At 34.5% G+C, this 21,808-nt stretch overlaps 3 protein-coding genes across 9 annotated transcripts; all 3 read left to right on the top strand.

Annotated features, from left to right (window-relative positions):
• Positions 1–1,711: 1,711 nt before the first annotated feature.
• On the top strand, positions 1,712–5,147 carry LOC132633381 (cytochrome c-type biogenesis CcmH-like mitochondrial protein). Of its 5 annotated transcripts, none has more exons than XM_060349767.1 (4): positions 1,712–1,850; positions 2,516–2,717; positions 4,465–4,596; positions 4,692–5,147. In XM_060349767.1, exons 2-4 carry the CDS (start codon positions 2,574–2,576, stop codon positions 4,890–4,892), a joined length of 477 nt encoding a protein of 158 aa, XP_060205750.1. In that variant the 5' UTR covers positions 1,712–1,850; positions 2,516–2,573; the 3' UTR covers positions 4,893–5,147. The 5 variants fall into 5 exon arrangements, with proteins under 5 accessions (XP_060205750.1, XP_060205753.1, XP_060205754.1 ...); XM_060349770.1 differs by having other exon boundaries at positions 1,735–1,850; positions 2,566–2,717; XM_060349771.1 differs by having other exon boundaries at positions 1,736–1,850; positions 2,548–2,717.
• A 435-nt stretch (positions 5,148–5,582) lies between these two features.
• LOC132634362 (protein PLANT CADMIUM RESISTANCE 8-like) lies at positions 5,583–9,269 on the top strand. Its single transcript, XM_060350622.1, has 4 exons — positions 5,583–5,875; positions 8,239–8,310; positions 8,402–8,614; positions 8,998–9,269. The coding sequence occupies exons 1-4, from the start codon at positions 5,725–5,727 to the stop codon at positions 9,078–9,080; spliced, it is 519 nt and encodes a 172-aa protein (XP_060206605.1). The 5' UTR covers positions 5,583–5,724; the 3' UTR covers positions 9,081–9,269.
• Positions 9,270–10,522: 1,253 nt separating this feature from the next.
• Positions 10,523–19,161, top strand: LOC132633380 (probable CoA ligase CCL8). 3 transcript variants are annotated; one of them, XM_060349764.1, is made up of 17 exons: positions 10,523–11,018; positions 13,052–13,221; positions 13,428–13,601; positions 13,874–14,057; positions 14,168–14,256; positions 14,969–15,040; positions 15,178–15,228; positions 15,336–15,443; positions 15,892–15,990; positions 16,188–16,280; positions 16,385–16,462; positions 16,617–16,721; positions 17,022–17,112; positions 17,805–17,878; positions 18,017–18,196; positions 18,528–18,581; positions 18,838–19,161. In XM_060349764.1, exons 1-17 carry the CDS (start codon positions 10,844–10,846, stop codon positions 18,883–18,885), a joined length of 1,845 nt encoding a protein of 614 aa, XP_060205747.1. In that variant the 5' UTR covers positions 10,523–10,843; the 3' UTR covers positions 18,886–19,161. The 3 variants fall into 3 exon arrangements, with proteins under 3 accessions (XP_060205747.1, XP_060205748.1, XP_060205749.1); XM_060349766.1 differs by having other exon boundaries at positions 10,884–11,018; positions 13,065–13,221; XM_060349765.1 differs by lacking the exons at positions 14,969–15,040; positions 15,178–15,228.
• The last annotated feature ends 2,647 nt before the right edge of the window (positions 19,162–21,808 follow it).

Raw genomic sequence — 21,808 nt, 5'->3', positions numbered from 1 at the left:
CAAACATTTTAACCATGAATTTGGGGCTAGCTAGTAGTACATATACTCTTTAACGTTTGACAGGCTAGTTAGTTTTTTTTTTTTTTGGTTTCGCACCCGGTGTCCCGTACCCGCATTGAAACCGGACTATATTCGGATTCGTGTCGCGTAGGGTCCCATTTTGGAGGGAAAACGCTCCCTACCAAGGATTTTTTCATACTCAGAACTCGAACTCGAGCAGCCCCATCCGGTGCACCAAATCCTTTGGCGGTGACAGGCTAGTTAGTACTCCCTCCTATCACAATAAATGTTGTCAAAGATTTTGACAAATTTATTGAAAAAAAATTATTTGATATCATTGGTATAATTATTATCTTTTATCTCTTCTTCAATTACCCTTTACCTCTCGTTAGACTTTTTAGACCATCTATTGAACAAATGTTAGATTTGGAAAAGATATTTATTGTGTTCTCGATTTTCTAAAGTAAAATATACTTATTACGAATCAAATTTGCTTAACTAAAAAGGACACTTATTTTGAACGGAAGGAAAGAATATTTAATATTAGAGTAAAAACTTATTAGTATTGGATATTTAGACTAAATCAATGAAGCCTGACACAACTATTGTTAGCTGTTTCCATTCTTCATTTCTTGTCTTCTTTTTACAGTATCCACCAGACGCCTAAGGGTAATTCTAGCCTTTCGGGTTTTTCGGAACTAAAGTGTTGGGCTGGATAATTTGGGCCAAAGATACCGTATAGGCCCATATTTCCTAATGTAGGCTTAGTCTGAGCCCGATAGAGTCTTGAATATTGCCCACTTCACTGGACAGGGGTTAGAGTTGGGTCATTTGCACGATTATCCTTCAAAGGCACTGGTCTTTAATTTTCATTTTTTTTCACGGATTGTCCTTCTTTTGGGTGGTCTTTAATTTTTGTCCCTAAAATTAGTGGTCTTTAATTTTTATCCTTCTCCTAATATCTCGAGGTTCTGGATTTGAACCTTAGCTCAATAAAAAAAAAAAAAAAAAAAATCGAAAGGCAAAGATTTGAATTCGCAAGGCAGAATTTTGCCTGAAAGTATTTTGAAGTTTTGCCCAAAATTCTACCTTAAGGTAGGATTTGATAAGGCATAGTTTGCCTGCAAAACTCTACCTTAAGGCATAGTTTGTAGGCAAACTCTGCCCCATCAGGCATAATTTGCCTGCAAACTCTGCCTTAAGGTAGAATTTTGCAGGCAAACTATACCTGATGGGGTAGAGTGTGTAGACAACCTCTGCCTAGCGATTTTTTTATTTTTAATTTTCACCTGAGCAGGGTTCGAACCCAAAACCCTGAGATTTTAGGCGAAGGGCAAAAGTTAAATACTTTCATTTTGATGGGTAAAAATTAAAGACCACCCAAAATAAGGGCATTGTTGCGAATTGTCCTTTAATTTTTTTCCTTCTCCTAATATCATGAGGTTTGACGTTCGAACCTCGGTTCAGTTAAAAAAAAATCACAAGGCAGATCGTAGTAAAGTTAGGTCTATTCGGGTCAAAGTTAGGCATCAGGTAAAGTTTCAAACTCTATCTTACCTTGTAAATCTAAACCTCTACCTTTTTTTTTATATATATTTTTATCCAAATCTCTGCTTACAATTATTTTTTTTAACTGAGTTAGGTTCTACCCCACAACCTCAGGTACTAAGCCAAAAACAAAAATTCAATATCACCAATTTGAGGGACAAAAATTAAAGACCAGTGCCTTTGAAGGCTAATCCGCACAAAAAAATGGTTATTGGGTTTTAAGACCTTATTGGTATCATATTTGGCCCAAACATTAAAGACCACGTTCATTTCAGCTTGGCCATTGCACTTCTCCATCACAGGTATCTACTGTTTTATTTAGTAAAAGCTTCAAACTTGGTGTGTCTTTCGATTTATTTCTAAATTTTGCTTCCCCTTATTGATATTTTTGTCAAGGTTATGCTGCAATTTTTTTTTTCTTTCTTTTTTGCAATGCTAAGTTTACATAATATATGTATAGAGTCTGAAAATTTTCTTGACTGAAATATAGTGAAATCCGATGGTTGTTAGTTGTTACATCTTGCTACTTTTGCTATTACATGCTTGCTTGCTACCCTAAAAAAACTATTTGTGCGTAATTGTGTGGTTTTGGTGTAGCCGGGCGTTGTGCAAGTGAGTTGTTCGATAAAATGTCTAGGTGAAAATTAGTATTAGTAATGCATTATTTGGTTACCTTTTTTGATACCCAATCAATTAGTTAGTTGTCATTTTTGTTGCCCGCACAAATAATTTTGATACTTACATAAAGTTTCATGTTGTGTGATTAGTAATACACAAATTAAAACAATTAACACGATCAGCGTAACTCTTATGTATTATTTAAAAACAAAGAGTAAATAAGACATGTATTTCTAAGCTTTGCGTTATAATTTATGTATTACTGTTAGTTATCATGTCTTGGTGAAAATTAGGTGTTAGATTTTTTGGATTAAGTTCTTATTTGGTTACTCCATCTTTTGGTTTTCAGCTTGTTTGGAAACTTTGCTGTTGAGTGGAAAGCTTGGTTAATTATCTAAGGACTATCTATGGAGGGGGAAGAGGATCCGGTGAAGAAAGAGAGAGTGGTAGAGGCGAGAGCGAGAAATATCAGCCACAATGTCAGGTGTACAGAGTGTGGCAGTCAATCCATTGAAGATTCTCAAGCTGACATTGCCATACTCCTCAGGAAGGTATATCTTACTCTTACATCTCACGCATTTGCATCACTAGTTTCCCCAACGACAACTCTTAATGCTAAGCTAGTTGATGTCTAATCCTCACTAACCATGTTACTTCATTTAGACCTGTATCTGTCAAATACTTAAAAAGTTTGGTTCTTTATGAGTAGTTTCCGCATTTTCAATAAATATTTGTAGAAAGCAAATTCACCCAGATGTATAGGTTCTTTTCGGGGTTGAGATTTTAAGGGCTTATTTCAATGATAATAAAGCATTCCCAGAAAGGCCACAGGCTCATATAATAGATGGCTGATCAGATAGAGCACAAGCAAAACATGTAAGGTCTGGTTTTAACAACTGGAAGTAATATGTGATCCAACTGGGGGAAGCAGATCTATAAATTGAGACAAAATTCGTCTATTTAAATAGCGTTGTCAAATATAGTTTGGTATATATTAATATCATTTTGTAGGGGTATGTTTCTCTATGTAATTTGGTCTCTAAGTTTTTAAATAACAAATGTCTTTTGGGAAACTGCTTTGCAGTATTTTTACTTAGCAGTTTGTTGATTACTTATAGTCTTTTTCCTGATAAAAAAATCAATAACCATACACATTGCACACTGGATGTGAAGAAGTAGACCATTATCTCGGCAATAATGAGCCAATCTAGTATTTTCTGTGAATCCCCACTTTAAGTAGTCATGCATTATGATCGGAATACCCAATTCGTTATCAAATACAACTCTTTTGATCATTTCTTTGCACGTACTTGCAGTTGCAGTAGCATTCAAGTAATGCCTTTCGAATTCACCTACTGCAACATGTGCTTTGTAAATTTCTTCGACACAAAATAAGAAACAATCTCTCCAACACATAAATGGTTGTGAGTTTACATTGTTATGTGCTTAAATATGGCTGAGGTAAACGAACAAGCTGCCCATGATATTACCTTCTTGAAGGCATTGAGTTTTTCCTTTTACATTTAAGACAATAATAGGTTTCCCATAGTACTGACACTTATTTTCCCCACTTCAACTAGTTCTTTTCCCTTTGCTCTGATAATGAGTAAACTAAACTCTTTCAGTTGGTCTATATCGTAATTGACCTCTTCTATGGGTCTGGTTTCTTGAACCAATTGGATATGCTATTTTCTGGATTGTCCATTTTTGAAAAAGATGAAGCTCTATTCTGGATTGTCAAGGAACTCTTTTGTTTGTGGGCTTCTAAATCTGCATTTACCATCTCTTTGACGTAGAGGGTGATAACAAGGAGCCAAACACAGAACATGGCTTCTGCATGGTAGGTTAGTATCTTTTGTTTCGGGACTTGCTTTTGATGGATAAAGAGTTAATCCCAGAGTAAGAACCATGGCTTCCCGAGTTTTATGGTTGATATCTCCTTTTTTAATTATGTTGGCTCCTATTAGAGTGTTATGTCGTAATTCTACTGTCTTCTTGACCAACTTACCGATTGCCTTGATTATCACACTTTAGCAGAAGGGTATTCACATGGTATTGCATTTTCCCTTTAGGAGATATGCCATAAGTCCTCTTTGTTTTGCATCATGTGGCTGTAGGTATTTTTCATTTATCTAATCAGATACCGTCTTTGGAATTTGTATGTTTTTTCTACTTATCCAAATTAAAACAACTAAAAAATTGAGGAGTTATATAGATGTTCTTTGGACTGTTCTTGAATCCATGCCTGAGTTATTCCAACTTTTGGGAGTGATTTTTGACTTGGGTCGTCTTTTTTAGCTAATTCGAGATGAAATTAAAGCTGGGAAGTCTGATAAGGAGATCTACACGAAGCTTGAGGATGATTTTGGTGAAACAGTACTTTATGCCCCAAAATTTGATATGCAAACGGCTGCTTTATGGCTCTCTCCGGTCAGTTAAAGTTTGCTATCTACCTCTGCCTTGCTCTTTCAAAGATTATATTAATAGACAGAAGTACTGAAGTTGTTTAATTTTTTTTGATGCAGCTACTAGTTGCTGGTGCTGCTGGAGGTTTGTGGGCTTACAAAAAGCACAGACAGAGGACCAATGTGCACATTATGGCTTTGAATCTCGTTCGAGGAATCCCATTAACACCCAAGGAGAAAGAAGCCATGCTCAATGTCCTCACGCCACCTCCCGGAGGAACGTCTTCCTTGAGTTGGTGGAGAAGGTGGCTTCAGCAATGAAAACTTCTTTAACCTGTCATCACTTTCCTTGTATTCTATTTTATCGGCTAGAATATCTTAAGTTGTCAGCTAGTCAAGAAGCCATCCTATCCTCGTCATTTTGCATTGGCGTGTTTTGAATTAGTCATCCGTCATCGTGATTATACAATTTTTTTATACCCTGATACAAGTGATCACATCTTATTGTACAAAAAGTACAATTTGGTTATGAGTTGACTTCATCGTAATAATGATGCTCACATGATTTTGTGATAAGTGCATCTTAGTATATATTATACAGTTAATTTTACATTTCTCTTCTCTATCAAAAGTTGACTTCTGTATAACTAGCTTTTAGTCGCAATCTCTCGATAGTGTTGAGACTTTCAACTATCACATTCACACTATGAAGTGTTACAAAGAAGTTGAAAAAAGAAGTAGCAGCATCTTGTTCTCTAAGAAAAATGAGCAAAGAGAGGACCGTTGACATACTCATATAGAAATACAGGCTGGGACATTCTACCAATTACTTTCCACTGTGCAATTTGCCACAAATATCGGCTAGTGCCATGTGAACACCTTAGCCAACTTGGCTTGGAATCAAACTTATAATACTTCAATTTGATTTGAATTCACTACGACGGAACCGTTTAGTTCAATTCTGTGATTAATTAAGTAAACTTTCTAATTAACAAACCGTTGACTGCAGCAGATTCGTAAGTGTCTAATTGATTAGTTTTTCCAAGTCTACATATGCTCCTTGCTTATCACTTATGTGACCAAATCCTTCAAAATATATAAGAAAGGACCTCATTTCTCTTCTTCCTACTCAGACTCCAAAGCTTTAGATAAAATGGGAAGAATTGATTCCTCTGATGAAATTGAAACTCCTCAGCCAGTCGCCGGCGTGCCAGCTGCCTCATACCAAGGAGTACATACACCAACACAAACAGGAACTCCATGGAGCACTGGCTTATTTGATTGCCATTTGGACCAAACTAATGGTATATAGACTTTCTCTCCTATTCAATCATAATGTTAGTGTCAATCATGTCTTATCACGTGGTGTATAATGTAGAAAAACGTATTTTGTCACGTAAGATTTATCATATCAATTTATGCTACTTGTCAGCCTATCGCTATCCTCCTCCTTTATTCAGCTTGAGACTGGCAATATGAGTAAACTGACACATCCAAGACTATCATATTGAACTTCCCAAGAGAAAATTCTTTATCTATCATCATATTTTATTTTATACTAAAAGTGGGAAGCAAGAAAGTTAAAAGTTGAATTACTAAAATTACCTTAAATTGTTGATGGACATTAATACCGTTAAAATGTTGAATCGTTTTACCCCTTCAGCCTGCATTATGTGCTCTTGGCAGTACACAGTACAAAAAAGTAAAATTATTTAGAAATAAATGACAGTATGTAAAATGAAAGTTAATGTATCTTTAATAGGAATTCATTAGCAAATGTACTTCCAATCAACAAACTTTTGGATAATTGCAACGTTTAGGAATCAATATTGTTTACATTGCATTTGTGTTAAAGTAACAGTCACTATAGCCATTATTTAGATTTAATAGGATTCCAGAATAATAGCCAACTTAATTAAGGCAATAATTATTCATTAAGAGTAAAAAACCGTAGAATTTGAAGAGCCATTAACTAATAAGATGTAGGCTGATTCAATTAATAAATATGTGAAAGGGAAGTCCAAAGAACTTTAATCAAGAAATAACTATATAATGGCATGAATTGGTTTCCACTTTCCTTGAGGATTCTCTTCGGTTCAGCAAATATTTCATTTTTGTTATCATTATTTTTTCTTTTCCTCTTACCCCTTAAAGAAAATTTGCAAAAAATAAAAGAAATTGAGAGATGGAGAAATATGTACGTCGAGTTAATGGATGATGGAAGTCGGAATCAGAATAATCGTCGGATTCAACTCTCAGCGCACTAGGGGTGTACAAAGCAAACCGACAAACCGCACCAAACCGATAATCCGAACCAAACTGAGAAAAAAACCCGACTAGTGGTTTGGTTTGACTTGGTTTGGTTTTAAAAAGAAAAAACCGAACACTATTGGTTTGGTTTGGTTTTAACTAAAAAAAGTCAAACCGAATCAAACCAACCCGACATTACATTTATAAAATTCAAACACATTTTATACATAGAAATATTTATTTATAATGTAATTTATAAATGTTTCTTTAACTTTTTCATAGTTTTTTGTCTTTTAACATATTATTTCAAGCTTGGAATTAGACTTTTGAATGGTTTAATAAGTTTTATAGCCCAATGATATTAGTAACTCAAATAAAACTCAACAAAAATCAAATCAATATTAATGCTAACAAAAGAAATTCATATCTAACACTAGAATGACAATAATTTTGATATTTATTCTTTAGTTTTATATTAGTTTAGAAAGTGAAAATACATAACTTAATTTTATTTTTTTCTTTAATATTTAGTCATGTAATTAATACTTAGTAGCCGTACTTATTTTAGCATGACTTAGTACTTTTAGATTTTGATCATTTTTTACATGACTTATAAATTAGTTGTATTTATTGTAGTATGACTTAGTACTTTTAGATTATGATAATTTTATTTTATGCAATTTCATTAATTTTTTTCGTTGAATATTTTAGTACAATGTCATCTCTCATCACGTTTTGTGTTATTTTCTTAATAAATATCTTAATTAGATCGCCGTATCTTACTAGGACTAAAGAAATATTTGAAGTATAAGTTATATGTTTTGTATGAAGACTTTACCGGAAAAAACCCGAAAAACCCGAGCAACCCGAAAAAACCGAGAAAACCCGAGGTTGAAAAACCCGACTTTTGTTGGTTTGGTTTGATTTATTGATTTAAAAACCCGATGCAATTGGTTTGGTTTGGTCTTTAAAAAACCCAAACCAACCCGGTCCATGTACACCCCTACTCAGCACCTTCAAACTTTAGGGATTATGAAGATCATCATCCGTGGCGCTAGCGAAGATTCGTGAGCTATAGAAGACAAGGAGTTGATTTATGTGACAGACTAATTTTAGGATTGTCACTATATTAGTTTGTTTTTATAATGTATTATTATTGATTTTCTAAAATCAAATTAAACACGACATATATGATTTAACATATAACTATTTACGGTCAAAAGTGCTAAATTATTTATTTTTGCTACATGATCACATTCCCAAAACTAGTCTTTAAAAATGAGGAAACATGCTCAGTGAAGATTCGCATAGTCGACCTTACTTATTTGGGACTGAGACGTTGTTGTTGTATCTTTATGAATTAGTTGATCCTCATTTCTAGCAATAATATTATTATTAAACATTCTTGCTTGTGCAGCTACCATGACATCATTCTTACCTTGTGTGACGTTCGGACAGATAGCTGAAGTTCAAGACGCAGGAGAAATGAGTAAGTCCACTCTAATCTAATTTGAAACCTGTCCAATTTGCCTTGTAAAAGAAGTGTGTTAATTCTTTATGATTTTTGGATGGTGTTGCAGCTTGTCCATTGGGGTCATTCATGTACCTCTTGATGATGCCTGCTCTTTGCTCTCAATGGGTCATGGGCTCCAAGTATAGAACAAAGCTGAGGAGGAGATACAATTTGGTGGAAGCTCCCTATTCAGATGTAGTTTCTCACATATTTTGTCCATGTTGTTCACTTTGTCAAGAGTTCAGAGAGCTTCGTATTAGAGGGCTCGATCCAGCTCTAGGTATGAAATCGTCTTTCCTATTATGGTTTAGCTTAGTCACAGGCAAATTCAAGAACCATCAGAATGAGCTAATTTTGTTATATGATATGTTACTTAGACTCTTCAAAAATGTTGGCGGGTGAGTGTGATTCTCCAAAAGTAGTGCAGTTTTGGAGAATCTGACACGAGTTCGGGAACATTTCTGGAGAGTACGAACAACATAGGTTATATGTGTGCATTTTAATTCTTTTTTGCACAAGTATACATGGTTCAAGCCGAAAAATAATGGATTCAGTTGAACTCACAAAACTCGCCCAATTTCACCTCTGTGCTTATTAGACTAACATTTTAAAGAGAAGCAAATCAAGCAATTTGTTAACATGGGTTTGTAAAACTTACTGCAGGTTGGAATGGCATACTTGCTCAACAGCAATATGGGAACCAGCAAACAAATCAAGCTCCCTCAGTACAATCCATGTCCAAGTAAATTGAAGAGTGATTTGTGTTATTGTTTAAGTTGAGGTTGTACTTTTTAGTTTTTACTCCTTGTTGCCAAACTCCCTTCATGTTTACATCCTTCAATTCAAGCACCCGGGTATTTTGTATGTAATATTGTTCCATTTCAATTGTATTATTCATTTTAGTCGAAAGAATTGCCTCTTGGCCTTGTTCGTTTCTTACAAATATTATGGTCTTAAATAGTGACCCCATTGTATGGAAAATAAAAAAGTTGACTTAGTTTATTTGTTCAACGAGTATAGCTGTATAGGACACACACGAAATACATATTACCCTTCCAAAATTTATAACAAAAAAAGAATGAAATGAAATAGATGCAACTCTCTTCTCTATTCAACTCAATGAAGTTCTTATTTACATAGTCAACTTGGACTAAATTCAGCAATTCGTGCAACATTCTTTTTTTTTTTTTAATGACTTAACCATTAAATTGTTCCCTTGTACATTTAGTGGTGGTTATTTGAAGGGAAAAAAAATAAAAGAAATGACAAAATAAAAGAAAGAGAAAAAGATGTCTCCGAAAAGGGTAAAATGGAAAATAAAAATATTATTACTAAGCGTGTGTTTGGTACGGAGGAAAACATTTTTTGGTATAGAGGAACACATTTTCTGAAAATGCTGTTCAATTTTTCCATGTTTGATTAGTCAAAATATTTTGGAAAGCATTTTCCCTAAGAAAACAATATCCTTAAAAATGAGTAAATGACTTCCACAATAGAAATAGGAAAAACAAGTTTGATAAGTAACATTCCAAGTTTATTGTCTCCTCCCCGCATACCCAACCCCTACTCAGGGCCGGCTCAAGGCCAAAGCCACTAGGCAATGGCTTTCGGGCCCCATTTTTTATTAAGTTTTGTTTTATGGCTAATTTGTTTCAAAAATTATTGTGACTTATAGTATTTTTAGGTAATTTCTAAATATGTAAATTGTTTTGCAAAACTTATAGATTGTATGTCGAATTCACGATAAAAATAAGGAAGTTTGACTCTCGAAATCCAAATTGTGTCACATAAATTGAGATAAAGGGAACACAATTTTCTTTAAAAAAACAAGAATTTTTTGTCAGTCATGTGGTTGATTAGCTATATCGTCAGTAGAATTTTTGTTAGAATAAATTGTTAATAACTTTGTAATTTTTTTGACGATTATAAAATAGTAATTAACGACTTCGCATCTAAAAAAATTATAAAAGTTGGCTTCAAATAAAACTATATATCACAATCTTTTTTTTTTTTTTTGAAAAAAATTAGGGCCTCCCTCTCAAGTTTAGCTTTAGGCTCCCAATCTTGTTGAAACGGTCATGCCCCCACCCCGGAACCCCTACTCCCCACTCCATGTCACCTCATTGTGTTTTGTTAGATTACAAATAAATGTTTGCTTAACAAGCGCTAAAAATAAGTAAGAAATTCACTTCTTTTCTGAGAAAACATTTTGTAGGAAAACATACCAAACACGCCCTAAGTATTTCTCTGGTTGTTGAGAGTTCAAATAGCAGTTAATCGTAATCAGCAGTAACCACTTTATGATCCCGTTTTCCCTCTGTTTTCTTCAACGTACAAAAATTGCTGAGATTTTTCAGATCACCGGAAACCTGAAACAGGCGGTACTGAATTTACACAGCCAAAGGGAAACAGAAAATTTAGAGGGCCGCCACGTGCGGTGATTGTAATTAAAACAGTTGGATGGCCATAAATTGATCACATTGTTTGCTTGTTTGTAGTATGTAAAAACATGAGCTCATTTAAATTATTACTCAACCACTTTCGTTACCCTCCTTCTCTGTTTAATTACTCTCCATTTCGCTTCACTTGTTATCGCTCTTTCAATACAACATCTATTCCTTATTGTTTTTCTTCTCCTAAATACCCTACCTTTCGCTCCTCCCAATCTCCGGTTTTCTCTTCCGGTAAGTTATGGTTCTTCATTGAAGCTTTTCAATTTCCTTATTTTCTTCCTCTCTGTGTTTCTATGTATATGTGATCGCCCAATCAAAATGGATCCTTTTTTTTTCTTTTTCTCCATGTATTTGATTCAGTGATATGAATTTGTTGACATTTAAGGGTAGGGAGAGGCGGGACGGGAATTTCAATTTTGTGAATTGCTATGTGCGATTCAATGAGATTGATGTTCAAGCAATCTTGGTCTTGGCAACTGAGTTTGTGTCACGAATTATTATTACTACTCCCTCCGTCCCAAGTTATGTGATGTAGTCAGTGTTTTAAAAGGCGAGGGCGTAAGGCGGAGCGTTTTACGTCTGCCTCAGTGAGGCGTAAGCCCCGAGGCACGGGGCGTAAGCCCCATGGGTTTTAATTTTTAGTATTTTATAAAATGATATAATTATAATAAATACTTTTAAATAGGTGAAATAGCGTAAAAAATTGAAGAAAATTATAAATAAGTGATATATATATATATGCTCCACCCCCCCCCCCCCTAAAAAAAAAAAACTAATTAGAACAATCTATTATACGCTACTTACAAGTACAAGTGACTGCTCGTTACTTTTTTGAGATAGACAAGATAAATAATTGAAAAAGAATATATATATATATATGCTCTAACCCCACAAAAAAAACTAATTAGAACAATCTATTATATATATATGCTCCACCCCCACAAAAAAACTAATTAGAACAATCTATTATACGCTACTTATAAGTACAAGTGACTGCTCGTTACTTTTTTGAGATAGTAGAAGACAAGATAAATAATTGGAAAAGAATATATATTAGGCATTCTAGCAATAAAAAAAGGTCTTGACTTTTAAATTTAATGTTTCAGTTCCTTTTTAAAACATTTGAGTAGTTACATGTTGACTTTTGAGAATTTGGGCATTATATAAAGGACTTATTTAACAAATTTCGTTTTAGTTCGAAGAAGTTTTCTGGGCTTACGCCCCAACACGCCCCGACAAAAACACTCGCCCCAAACACCTGGGCGCACGCCCCTAATTGTTAGGCGTACGCCTTTGGAGACTTTCGCCCTGACCCGTCGCCCCGGGACATTTTTGGTACGCCCCGCCCCAGGGCTCGCCCCGAAAATGCCTTTTAAAACACTGGATGTAGTTTGACTGGGCATGAAGTTTAAGAAATAAGTAAGACTTTTGAATCTTATGGTCTAAAATAAGTCAAAGATATTTGTGTGGTTAGATCATCTCGTTAAGCGTGAAAGGTAAAGTTTAAAGTTAAATTGTTGTCAAATAAGAAAATGTATCATTCTTGTTGTGACATACTAAAAAGGAAAGTGTGTCAAATAATTGGGACAAAGGGAAGTATCTTTTTATTTTTTGTTTCTATATGTCAGTAGAAAATATAGAAAACTTCTACCATTTTATTAATTTATTTATTTTTATTTCGTATAATATTGGTGTAAGATGAGCTTAAATAGAACGACATGGTAAGCGAGGATTCATATAGCTGATGCCTACTTGCTTATGATTAGAGCTTTGTCATATGGGGAGGGGTGCTAATTGCGAAAGACTTGTAATCTTTCTATGGAATGACTAATTCTGCTAACTGGTAAATGAATCAGAAAGACGGAAAGAGAAATAGTATGTATTAACTCCTTTCAAATTTTAATGTGTACTTTATAGACTCATTTACTCTTATTAAATATTATGAAGATATTAGTATAACAATTCTATTAGGTTATACATTTTCTATTTGCATTCTTATGCTATTTAATCTGTTAACCGAGGTTGATGAATATTTGCATCTACGACAAATATTCTGCATTCTTGGGGTACCTTATGTATTGTTTGCTGAATATCACACACAACATACTCCGTTGACCCAGGATTCCCTTGGATGCCATACACTCTCCTATTCTTTTGTGCTTCAAAAAGTTTGAGCTAGCTGATAGATAGGATAATTTGCATAACGTTGAAGCATGTTTCTTTCTTTTTCTTTGCTTTGTTTATTTCCTGCTTTCATATTACAGCTTCAAATCTTAGTAGCTACATGGAGGTGGTGAAAGAAGTTGCCAGCAAGGGACCTGAGTCCCAGGAGGATATTGCAATACGAGCTGATGAGAAGAGCTACACTTACCTTCAACTGATATTATCCGCAAGGAGGATATCGAATTTGTTAAGCAACGTAGATCCCAAAGTTGTGAGTTTTTACATATAACCTCTGAATAATATAAAGCGGCGTGTGGCTGCCTTTTAGTCTTCGTCAGTTAGATGACTGTGTCTTGAAAGGAGAATGCTTTCAAGTCTTCTGAAATATTTGAACTTGATTATTTTTCCAAGGCACTGTTACTAGATATTTGTCCTTTTGTGTATTGCCTTACTATTCAAATGCTTCTTCCTTTTTAGGGCAATGGCACAAAAAGAAATGTAGATCTTGATGGAGCAAGAGTAGGAATTGTAGCCAAACCCTGTGCTGAGTTTGTTGCTGGAATACTAGGGACTTGGCTTAGTGGAGGTGTTGCAGTCCCTCTTGCGCTAAGCTACCCGGAAACCGAACTGCTACATGTGATGAATGACTCGGTTTGTCATGAATCTTATCTTTTCTATCATTGCTGCTCACTTTTTCTGTGACTTGCAAGAAATGATGTGTTTCCTTTTTGTCATACTCAACATAAATAATATAGCTTGCATTAGTCTTCTGGTTTTTCTTCTAACCTTATATAATTAGGCCATCTTCAATCAGGCTGAATATTTCCTTCCATCTGCATCATATTACTATAACACAAGGTCCTCTGGCCATTTATACTTTTGTTCATGATTTACTAAAATCCTTGTGCAAATTGGACTTGTAGGACATCTCGGTAATTCTGAGTACTGAAGACCACCAAGAACTTATAAATACAATTGCAGTTAAAACTGGTGCCTGTTTGTCTCTTATTCCTCCTATTCCTGATGTCCATTTATCGACTAATCATGACCATGCAAAAGATGTGGTGTCTGATGGTCCTAGGGATTTGCCGGAAATGAGAAACTCTGGTGAGATAAAACGACTGTCTTTGCCTCTCTATAAGGTGGATTATTTCTGTATTGAGATTTCTAGGACTCACCGACAGTCCTGTTCCTTGTTGTGTAATGTTACCTTGCAGGTGAGGATCCAGCTATAATCTTGTACACCAGCGGTACAACAGGGAAACCGAAAGGAGTAGTCCATACACACAAAGGAATATTAGCTCAGGTTCTTGTCTGTTCTAGATTAATGTTCTATATTCTGGGGATCCTATCAGGAACTTGTGACAAAAATGCTTTTTAAGTTGTGTGCATGGTGGTTGGTTATTAATCTCCCTGCCAACAGTGATACTTTATGTAGATATTTGGTGATACTTTATATTGATATACGGTCTAACTGTGGATATATTTAATCTGCTTCATTCATCGATTTCTTTGTAACATTTTGCTTTCATGTTCTGTTGGCAACTTGATATGCTATGAATTAAGGCCCAGTAGATGTCATGTGTAGTGGAGATATTCGTTGTGGCTGGTAGATTATACAATTGGCTTTAAATTTTCTTGATGTTCTGGTAGTTAGAGAATGTCTATCTAATATCTCAATTCTTAGGATCAAATACTCTTGTCTCAGTGTATCTATCACTGGGAGATGATAGTAAACACGTGTTACCACCTCAGATTAATTATGAAAAAGAGTATATAATCAGAAATATTAGTTCCTAAAATTAGTTATGAAAAAGAGTCTATAATCAGAGGCATTAGTTACTAAAATTAGTTATGAAAAAGAGTTTATAATGGCAAACCTTTTCTTTTCAACTACCAATAATTTGGTTGGCTGAAGGTTCTCTTGGTTGGAGTTATTAGTTACTAAAAAGTCAGCCTGCGAATTTCAGGTTTCAGATTTCTGGAAGTTTATTATTCCTGTCTTTATACTGCTTCAGGTCCAAATGTTAGCAGAGGCATGGGAATACACGTCCAAGGACACATTTCTTCACTGTCTGCCACTTCATCATATCCTCAGTTGCATTATTTTTTTCCCAGAGATGCTCTGTTGGTGTTCCACTCTTTTGCATTGTTATTTATCCAATGGGATATAAATAATGTGATGGAAAGTCCTGTATTTTTCTGATCCTTAACTTGTACCTTACATGTGCATGGACTCTTCAATTCTTTGCTTGCCCCTCTTTATGCCGGTTCCACGGTAATTATTAAAACAGATTTCACAACATCAAACTGTTTCTCCAGCAGCATACTATTTGGGCAGGATTTTCGTGCTACTACATCTGTGTTTTCTTTTATTTATTTAAGGTCGACTTTATGCCAAAATTCAGCGTGAGAGGGATTTGGGAGAGATGGCGTGAATCTTATCCTACAGATGGGACTAAAACAGATAATGCCATAACAGTGTTCACTGGAGTAAGTTGTTCTGACTCAACGATGAAATGTAGTTACATTGATAAAAAGGATAATGAAATATACTTCCCACGACTTGACATGTTACATACCTGGTACAATGCTTATACATGAGCATTCATTCTTAACCTTTCCACGGAAGGTCATTTACGGACTGGTTTCCATAGTTGCTTGCCATGCACTTGACCCCGAACAGCATGCCATTGTCTCCTTTTTCCTCTTTCTGCGATTTATATACTTTTACAATGAAAGCTTCTATTTTGCGGTCATCGCTAGGACCCTAGGATACTTGTTATACACCCGGCTTGGATTCACTAACATCATGGTGTGTAGTAACAACTTTGATTTTTCAGATCCTCCTCCTCAACACCCCCCACCCCGCGGGTCCCCCATTGATATGTAATGTAGGCTGTTTATTTTGCTTTAAATCTTAAATTCTCTCATCAAATAGGTTCCTACAATGTATACACGATTAATACAAGGTTATGAAGCAATGGATCCAGAACTGAAAGAAGCTTCTGCTTCAGCAGCAAGGCACTTGCGTCTTATGGTAAGAAGATCTGTTTCCCCTCCGCTGTTAAGTCTTTGGACAGATCATATAAAGCATAGTTAGGACCCTATCGTGTAATGAGTAGAATTGGCCTTTGTTATTTATTTCCCTCTTTGGCGAGTTTTTGAATTGCAGAATGTGATCCCACTGTTATTCCAATTCTCGAAAATGACTGAATAATTGATTTGTGCTTCCAGATGTGTGGCTCCTCTGCACTTCCTTTGCCCATCATGCAGCAGTGGGAAACAATTACATCACATCGGTTATTAGAACGTTATGGCATGACAGAGGTACTTTCCCCCTCATGGCCACTTAATTTGATCTGTAGGTTGCTCACTGCTTTATTGCTCATTAATTCATTTCCATCTTTTTGTGGATGGCCGATTGTCTCTAGTTTGTGATGGCAATATCTAATCCCATTAGAGGCAAACGCAAAGGAGGTACTGTTGGCAAGCCCTTTTCAGGTGTCCAGGTTAGTGAGTTCTTTCATTTATGGTAGTCAACATCTAACATATTGCCAAAGTTCATACACAGTCTGTCTATTACGTTATCTAACTTCTTATTGTTGGAACTGTTTCCGTGGTGAATTAACTTCAACTTTTATGTCATTTCCTGGTTTCTAACAGGCCAAGATCCTTTTGGATGAGGAGACTGGTAGTGATAAAACAGGAGTAGGGGAGCTTTGCATTAAGAGTCCTTCGTTGTTCAAAGAATATTGGAAACTACCCGAGGTAATCACCATAAGTTGGTAATACCAATTCCTGGTTTTTGTACTCTTTTCTGCAGTAATTGGTACTTGACTTTTTCTTATATACTTCTTCTTTGAACCACCATCTAGCATCTCTCTCTCTCTATCTATCTATCTATCTATCTCTATCTCTATCTCTCTCTGTGTGTAGCGCCTCATGGAGCTTGTCAAGCACACATTTTATGTTGGCATGCAAGGCTAATTAGCCTTTTCCTTACGAAATTGATGACCATCAACGTCATTTTTTGGTATTTGAAAATATCTCACCCATCTGGATTACTAGGTAACCAAGCAATCATTTACTGATGATGGGTTCTTCAAGACTGGAGATGCTGTTACAGTGGATGAAGATGGATATTACATCATTTTGGGACGTAAGTTCATCTAGATATTCTTTGCATGGTATACTTGTTTAAATTGGATAAATAGTATCATTATTTACAAGAGGTTATGGAAACTTTTCAGAAGGCATATTCTTGCCTCTTTCCCCTTTCAAATCTCTTTCTGAGAATAATTCTTTCCATGACTTCTTACGCAAAACAGCTGAGGTTAAAATCACTGGAAGTGACACCTATGATGCTTCAATTTCTTTGATTTGGAAATATATATTAATTGAAGATCGTCTCAAACTAGAAAAGTATTGCTTCCATGCACCATTTCGGAACTTCCACTAAATCTTTTCAGAAATTACAACGCTTTGATAGTTTCTTCATTTTCTAATTGTGTATTTGTTAATTCAAGAAACCAAAAGAAGAGTGCAAATAGGGGTCTGTCAAAGAATTCCTTTTTTACTAACCGAGGAGTACCCGAGGGCAGTGAGGCCTGTCAATTATATCTTCAAAGTATACAGTCGACTTTTCTGTAACAAATATCTTTGAAGATCGGTAGATTTCTTCAACATGGAAGCATTAAGATTTCTGAAGATCGATAGATTCAACTGTCTATCAACGAATTTTTTCCAATCCATAAAGCTTCGGCATAATAATATCTTTCGACTTTTGAACTGTATTGATTGGACGAGAAGAGGTTCATTGTTTTGAAAAGATTCATTCTTTTGTTTTTTCAGGGACCAATGCTGATATTATGAAGGTCGGTGGATACAAGTTATCAGCATTGGAAATTGAAGCAGTTCTGTTGGAGGTAGCTGTTGTCCATCTATAATATAAACTTCCCTTTGGAATTCCATTGCGTTACTTTTCTCCTTGGAAATACCTGTCTGAGAAAAAGATTATCACTGCCAACATATTGATTCTGAGTAAAGACATTTCTTTTCCACAGCATCCAGCTATATCAGAATGCTGTGTGTTAGGATTACCTGACAAAGACTATGGTGAAGTGGTGTGTGCAATTGTTGTTCCTGACACTGAGCTCAAAAGAAAGCGAGATGAGGAATTAAAACCTGCACTAAGCTTGCAAGAACTTTCAGATTGGGCAAAAGAGAGACTTGCCCCTTATAAGGTATTTCTCCTTGTTTTCTGAAGTTATTTTCTGCGCTTAAAAATTAGTTTCTTCCATATTTTAGGTGAAGGAATTTGACACAAAATCCTTATGCAAGAACTCACTTGTATCTTGGACACATAATTGCAAGTAATTGCTAAGTTCACTTGCCATATGGCAGGCAAGGTCCTTAATTCTCCCACTGTGCTCTGCTTCTGTTCCAGGGATAAGGAATTTTGTGTTCTTATTCTGTTGATATTGTTTTGTGATTCGGTTCTTTTGCAAGATAATGTAGTATAGGAGTCAAGATATGCCTGCTAAACTAATTTTTGCCATTCAATGTATGTTACAGATACCTAGTCGTCTGCTTGTGTGGGACTCGCTGCCTCGCAATGCTATGGGCAAGGTGAGTTGTCCGAATCCTTGTTAACCTCCAAATCCGGTGCAGGCACCAAACCAATAAGTGCTTGATTCATGTCTTTTTCATAAGCTTTATCACTTAACCGTAGTTAATAAATATATATTATTACCTCATTTTATCATTTAACTTGGGTAAATTAACATAATTTGGTGCATGCTCCGGGTTTGTGTGTATTTACAAGTTCGTTAAGAAACTCATTTCAGGCCTGTACTCTTTTGATCTTCTTTTCCCGTGATTGTAGGTAAATAAAAAGGAGTTGAAGAGAAAGCTGGCTGATGATCCAAAATAAGCTTAAATGGTCCACTTAGAGCTCGAGAGTAGAATACGGGAAGGTAAATAAATGTTCTATGGTATCAGCAGCCACTTATCTTTTCCAGGAAAACTCATTTCTCAGTCAAATTATTTTGTAAAAACAATAGTCCAGGTATGAGATTAAATTTTACTTAATCATAATATTGGAGGGTAACTCTGATGTTATGATTCTTCATTTAGGAAAGCACTAATGTATGTAGAAATTAGTGAATCCATGGACCTCGCCACTTATTTTAAAAAATTATTACGGGGACTTAAATAGGCATACGATGATGACATATGGATCTGAAGTTATATTTTAACTAGGAAGCGCGGTTATAAAAAATACTGTATTTGTTAATCGAAATGACCGGCAAACAAATAACGAACTTAGTAATTATCTTTGTATTTTATTAGAAAGAAAAATATGTTCATAAGCACCATATATTTGGATTAATTTATATAGTAAACTATACATTTGGGCTAACTCATACACTAATTCATGCATAGAGTAGTTATAAAAGATGTAAGGAATATTAATAAAGAAAAACTTAAAATGAAATAAAATTTACTTTCATCTTATAAGTACTAATTACCCAACAAATAAGAATAACCAAATTAATTTTGTCCTTTTTTAAGAAGATAGAAATTTATGCAAATGAGGTATAATTTTTATCAGCATCAAAAAGTCTTCTTAGACGACAAATTTTATTGATATTTGGGAGAATACCAGAGGAAAGAGGTTTCTTAGTTACTCATTATTCCTTGCACCATAGATATGAATAATTAATATGGTATTCTTGTTATCACGAATTGTATTGCCAATAAATTGTTACTCTTAAAATCATATCAGCACAAATTAAGTTGGCTAAACTCATAAGCTACATCCATATCAGAATTTTCAAATTTCAAGTCTAACAAATTAATCTTCCACTTGATACAATTAAAAGGCAAGATTCACAATTAACCGGGTAGTATATATTAAGTTAAGTTCATTTTTAGTTGTCCATTTCTAGAGGAAGTCAAGCATATATTTGTGTATTCTAAACACAATTTCAATTTCAATTTCATGTACATTGAAGTAAATTTATAAATTAATTAATGATGTTGATTCAACTCAAACTTATTGTATGTCAAAACTTTTTTATATATAAGGAAAGAATGATTGAATAGGAATTATTTATGTGTTCGGATATTAGAGATTGTCTTATTAAGAGAGTTTTTGCTGGTTTGAGAATTTTACATCTAGAATAAAAAATAAAAAAAAATAAAAATTGAATAGGAATTGATCTCTGCTCATCTGGGTAAATAACTCAACATTCAACCAAGCGTATCATTTAACTATTTATAACCAACTCATATTTGAACTACTCATTAAAATTATAGATTTATCCGAACGAAACGTGTTTTAACACATTTACTCTTTTTCATTGCCTCTATGGACCTCTAAATTAGATAAAAGTAAGGCTTATATTTTCACCTTAATCAAAATTTAAAAAGCAATAAAAAAGCAAGAATCACAATTAACTGGGTACTTTATATTAAGTTCATCTTTAGGTGTCCATTTCTAAAGGAATTCAAGAATATATTAGTACATTTTAAACACCTAAATTCCAATTTCATGTACATTGAGTAAATCCAAAATTAATTAATAATGTCGATTCAACACAATTTTTTTGTATGTCGAAACTATTTATAATTAACTCATATTCGAATTATCCATTAAAATTATAGATGAGCCGACCTAAACATATCTTAACATGTTTGCTCTTTTTCATTGGCACTACGGATCTCTATACTTGACAAAAGTAAGGCTTAAATTTTTACCTTAACCAAAGTTAAAAAGGCAACAAAAAGCAAGAATCACAATTAACTGGACACTATACATTAAGTTCATTTTTAATTATCCATTTCTAAAGAAATTCAAGTATATAGTGTAGTACATTCTAAACACGGTTTAAATTTCAGTTTCATGTCCATCGGAGTAAATGATGTCGATTAAACTCAATTTTTTTTGTATGACAACTATTTATAATAAATTCATAGTTGAACTACTCATTAAAATTATGGATTGATCCAACCTACAAGTGTCTAAACAAATTTTACTCTTTTTTATTGGCTCTACAGACCCTTAATTAGACAAAAGTAAGCCTTAAATTTTTACCTCAACCAATCAATTTTATGTAGGAGAAAAATATAATTACAAGCATAGTTTTCTAACATAAAAGTTAACCCTCTATTATGCAAATGGTCAAGAAATAATGAAAATGAACTCATAATCAACTAATGTCTATACTATGCGATACAAATTTCTTTTCAATAGCCTTATTCCATGATTTGAAGATTTAGCACAACTCAGTAAAAATAAGTGAACAAATAATTTAAGATAAATCAGGCCGTCTAACTTTTTTTATAATAATAAAAAGTAAATACCTTGTTGTAGTATATTCTGTGAGACCCATTATCCGCTTTTTCCTCAATTCCGCAATAAAATTGCAAATACTTACTCGAAAGTCTGAATCAGTCATCAAACGGGAATCAGTAAACCAGATTACACAACCCATTATGCCATCTTTCATTTTAGGTCTGCCTCAGGCAAACCCATTGCCTTTACTTTAAAACCAATTGTGTTTGTACTTATTTCTGTCAATCTAGTACCCATTGCATTTTCTTCATTGACAACCCTTATGTTTAGTTCTTCCAAAAGCAATATCCAGTTTCGAATTTATCAACGACAATGCCCCTAAAATTTACTCTCTTCAGCTTTTTGGCATTTTCACTATCCACAATTTTAATTCCTCCCAAACAAAAGCAATCTTATCTGATCTCAAACATTCATTACTCATATCAAAATAGAAAGGAAAAAGCAAGAAACACAGATGAGAAGTTGTAGATGGTTAGTGTTAGGCGTGAATTATTAG

The sequence above is a fragment of the Lycium barbarum genome, chromosome 3 (genome assembly GCF_019175385.1).
Source record: "Lycium barbarum isolate Lr01 chromosome 3, ASM1917538v2, whole genome shotgun sequence".
NCBI classification, from domain to species: Eukaryota; Viridiplantae; Streptophyta; class Magnoliopsida; order Solanales; family Solanaceae; genus Lycium; species Lycium barbarum.
The sequence above is the reverse complement of the archived record's forward strand: the minus strand, read 5'-3'. Positions and strand labels throughout refer to the sequence as shown.

Coding starts and splice junctions, on each gene's coding strand:
- LOC132633381 (XM_060349767.1), top strand. CDS start 2,574: ATGGAGGGGGAAGAGGATCCGGTGAAGAAAGAGAGAGTGGTAGAGGCG. Junction 2,718..4,464: donor TTGCCATACTCCTCAGGAAG/GTATATCTTACT, acceptor CGTCTTTTTTAG/CTAATTCGAGATGAAATTAA. Junction 4,597..4,691: donor CTGCTTTATGGCTCTCTCCG/GTCAGTTAAAGT, acceptor TTTTTGATGCAG/CTACTAGTTGCTGGTGCTGC.
- LOC132634362 (XM_060350622.1), top strand. CDS start 5,725: ATGGGAAGAATTGATTCCTCTGATGAAATTGAAACTCCTCAGCCAGTC. Junction 8,311..8,401: donor TCAAGACGCAGGAGAAATGA/GTAAGTCCACTC, acceptor ATGGTGTTGCAG/CTTGTCCATTGGGGTCATTC. Junction 8,615..8,997: donor AGGGCTCGATCCAGCTCTAG/GTATGAAATCGT, acceptor AACTTACTGCAG/GTTGGAATGGCATACTTGCT.
- LOC132633380 (XM_060349764.1), top strand. CDS start 10,844: ATGAGCTCATTTAAATTATTACTCAACCACTTTCGTTACCCTCCTTCT. Junction 13,222..13,427: donor GCAACGTAGATCCCAAAGTT/GTGAGTTTTTAC, acceptor CTTCCTTTTTAG/GGCAATGGCACAAAAAGAAA. Junction 16,463..16,616: donor AGCCCTTTTCAGGTGTCCAG/GTTAGTGAGTTC, acceptor GGTTTCTAACAG/GCCAAGATCCTTTTGGATGA.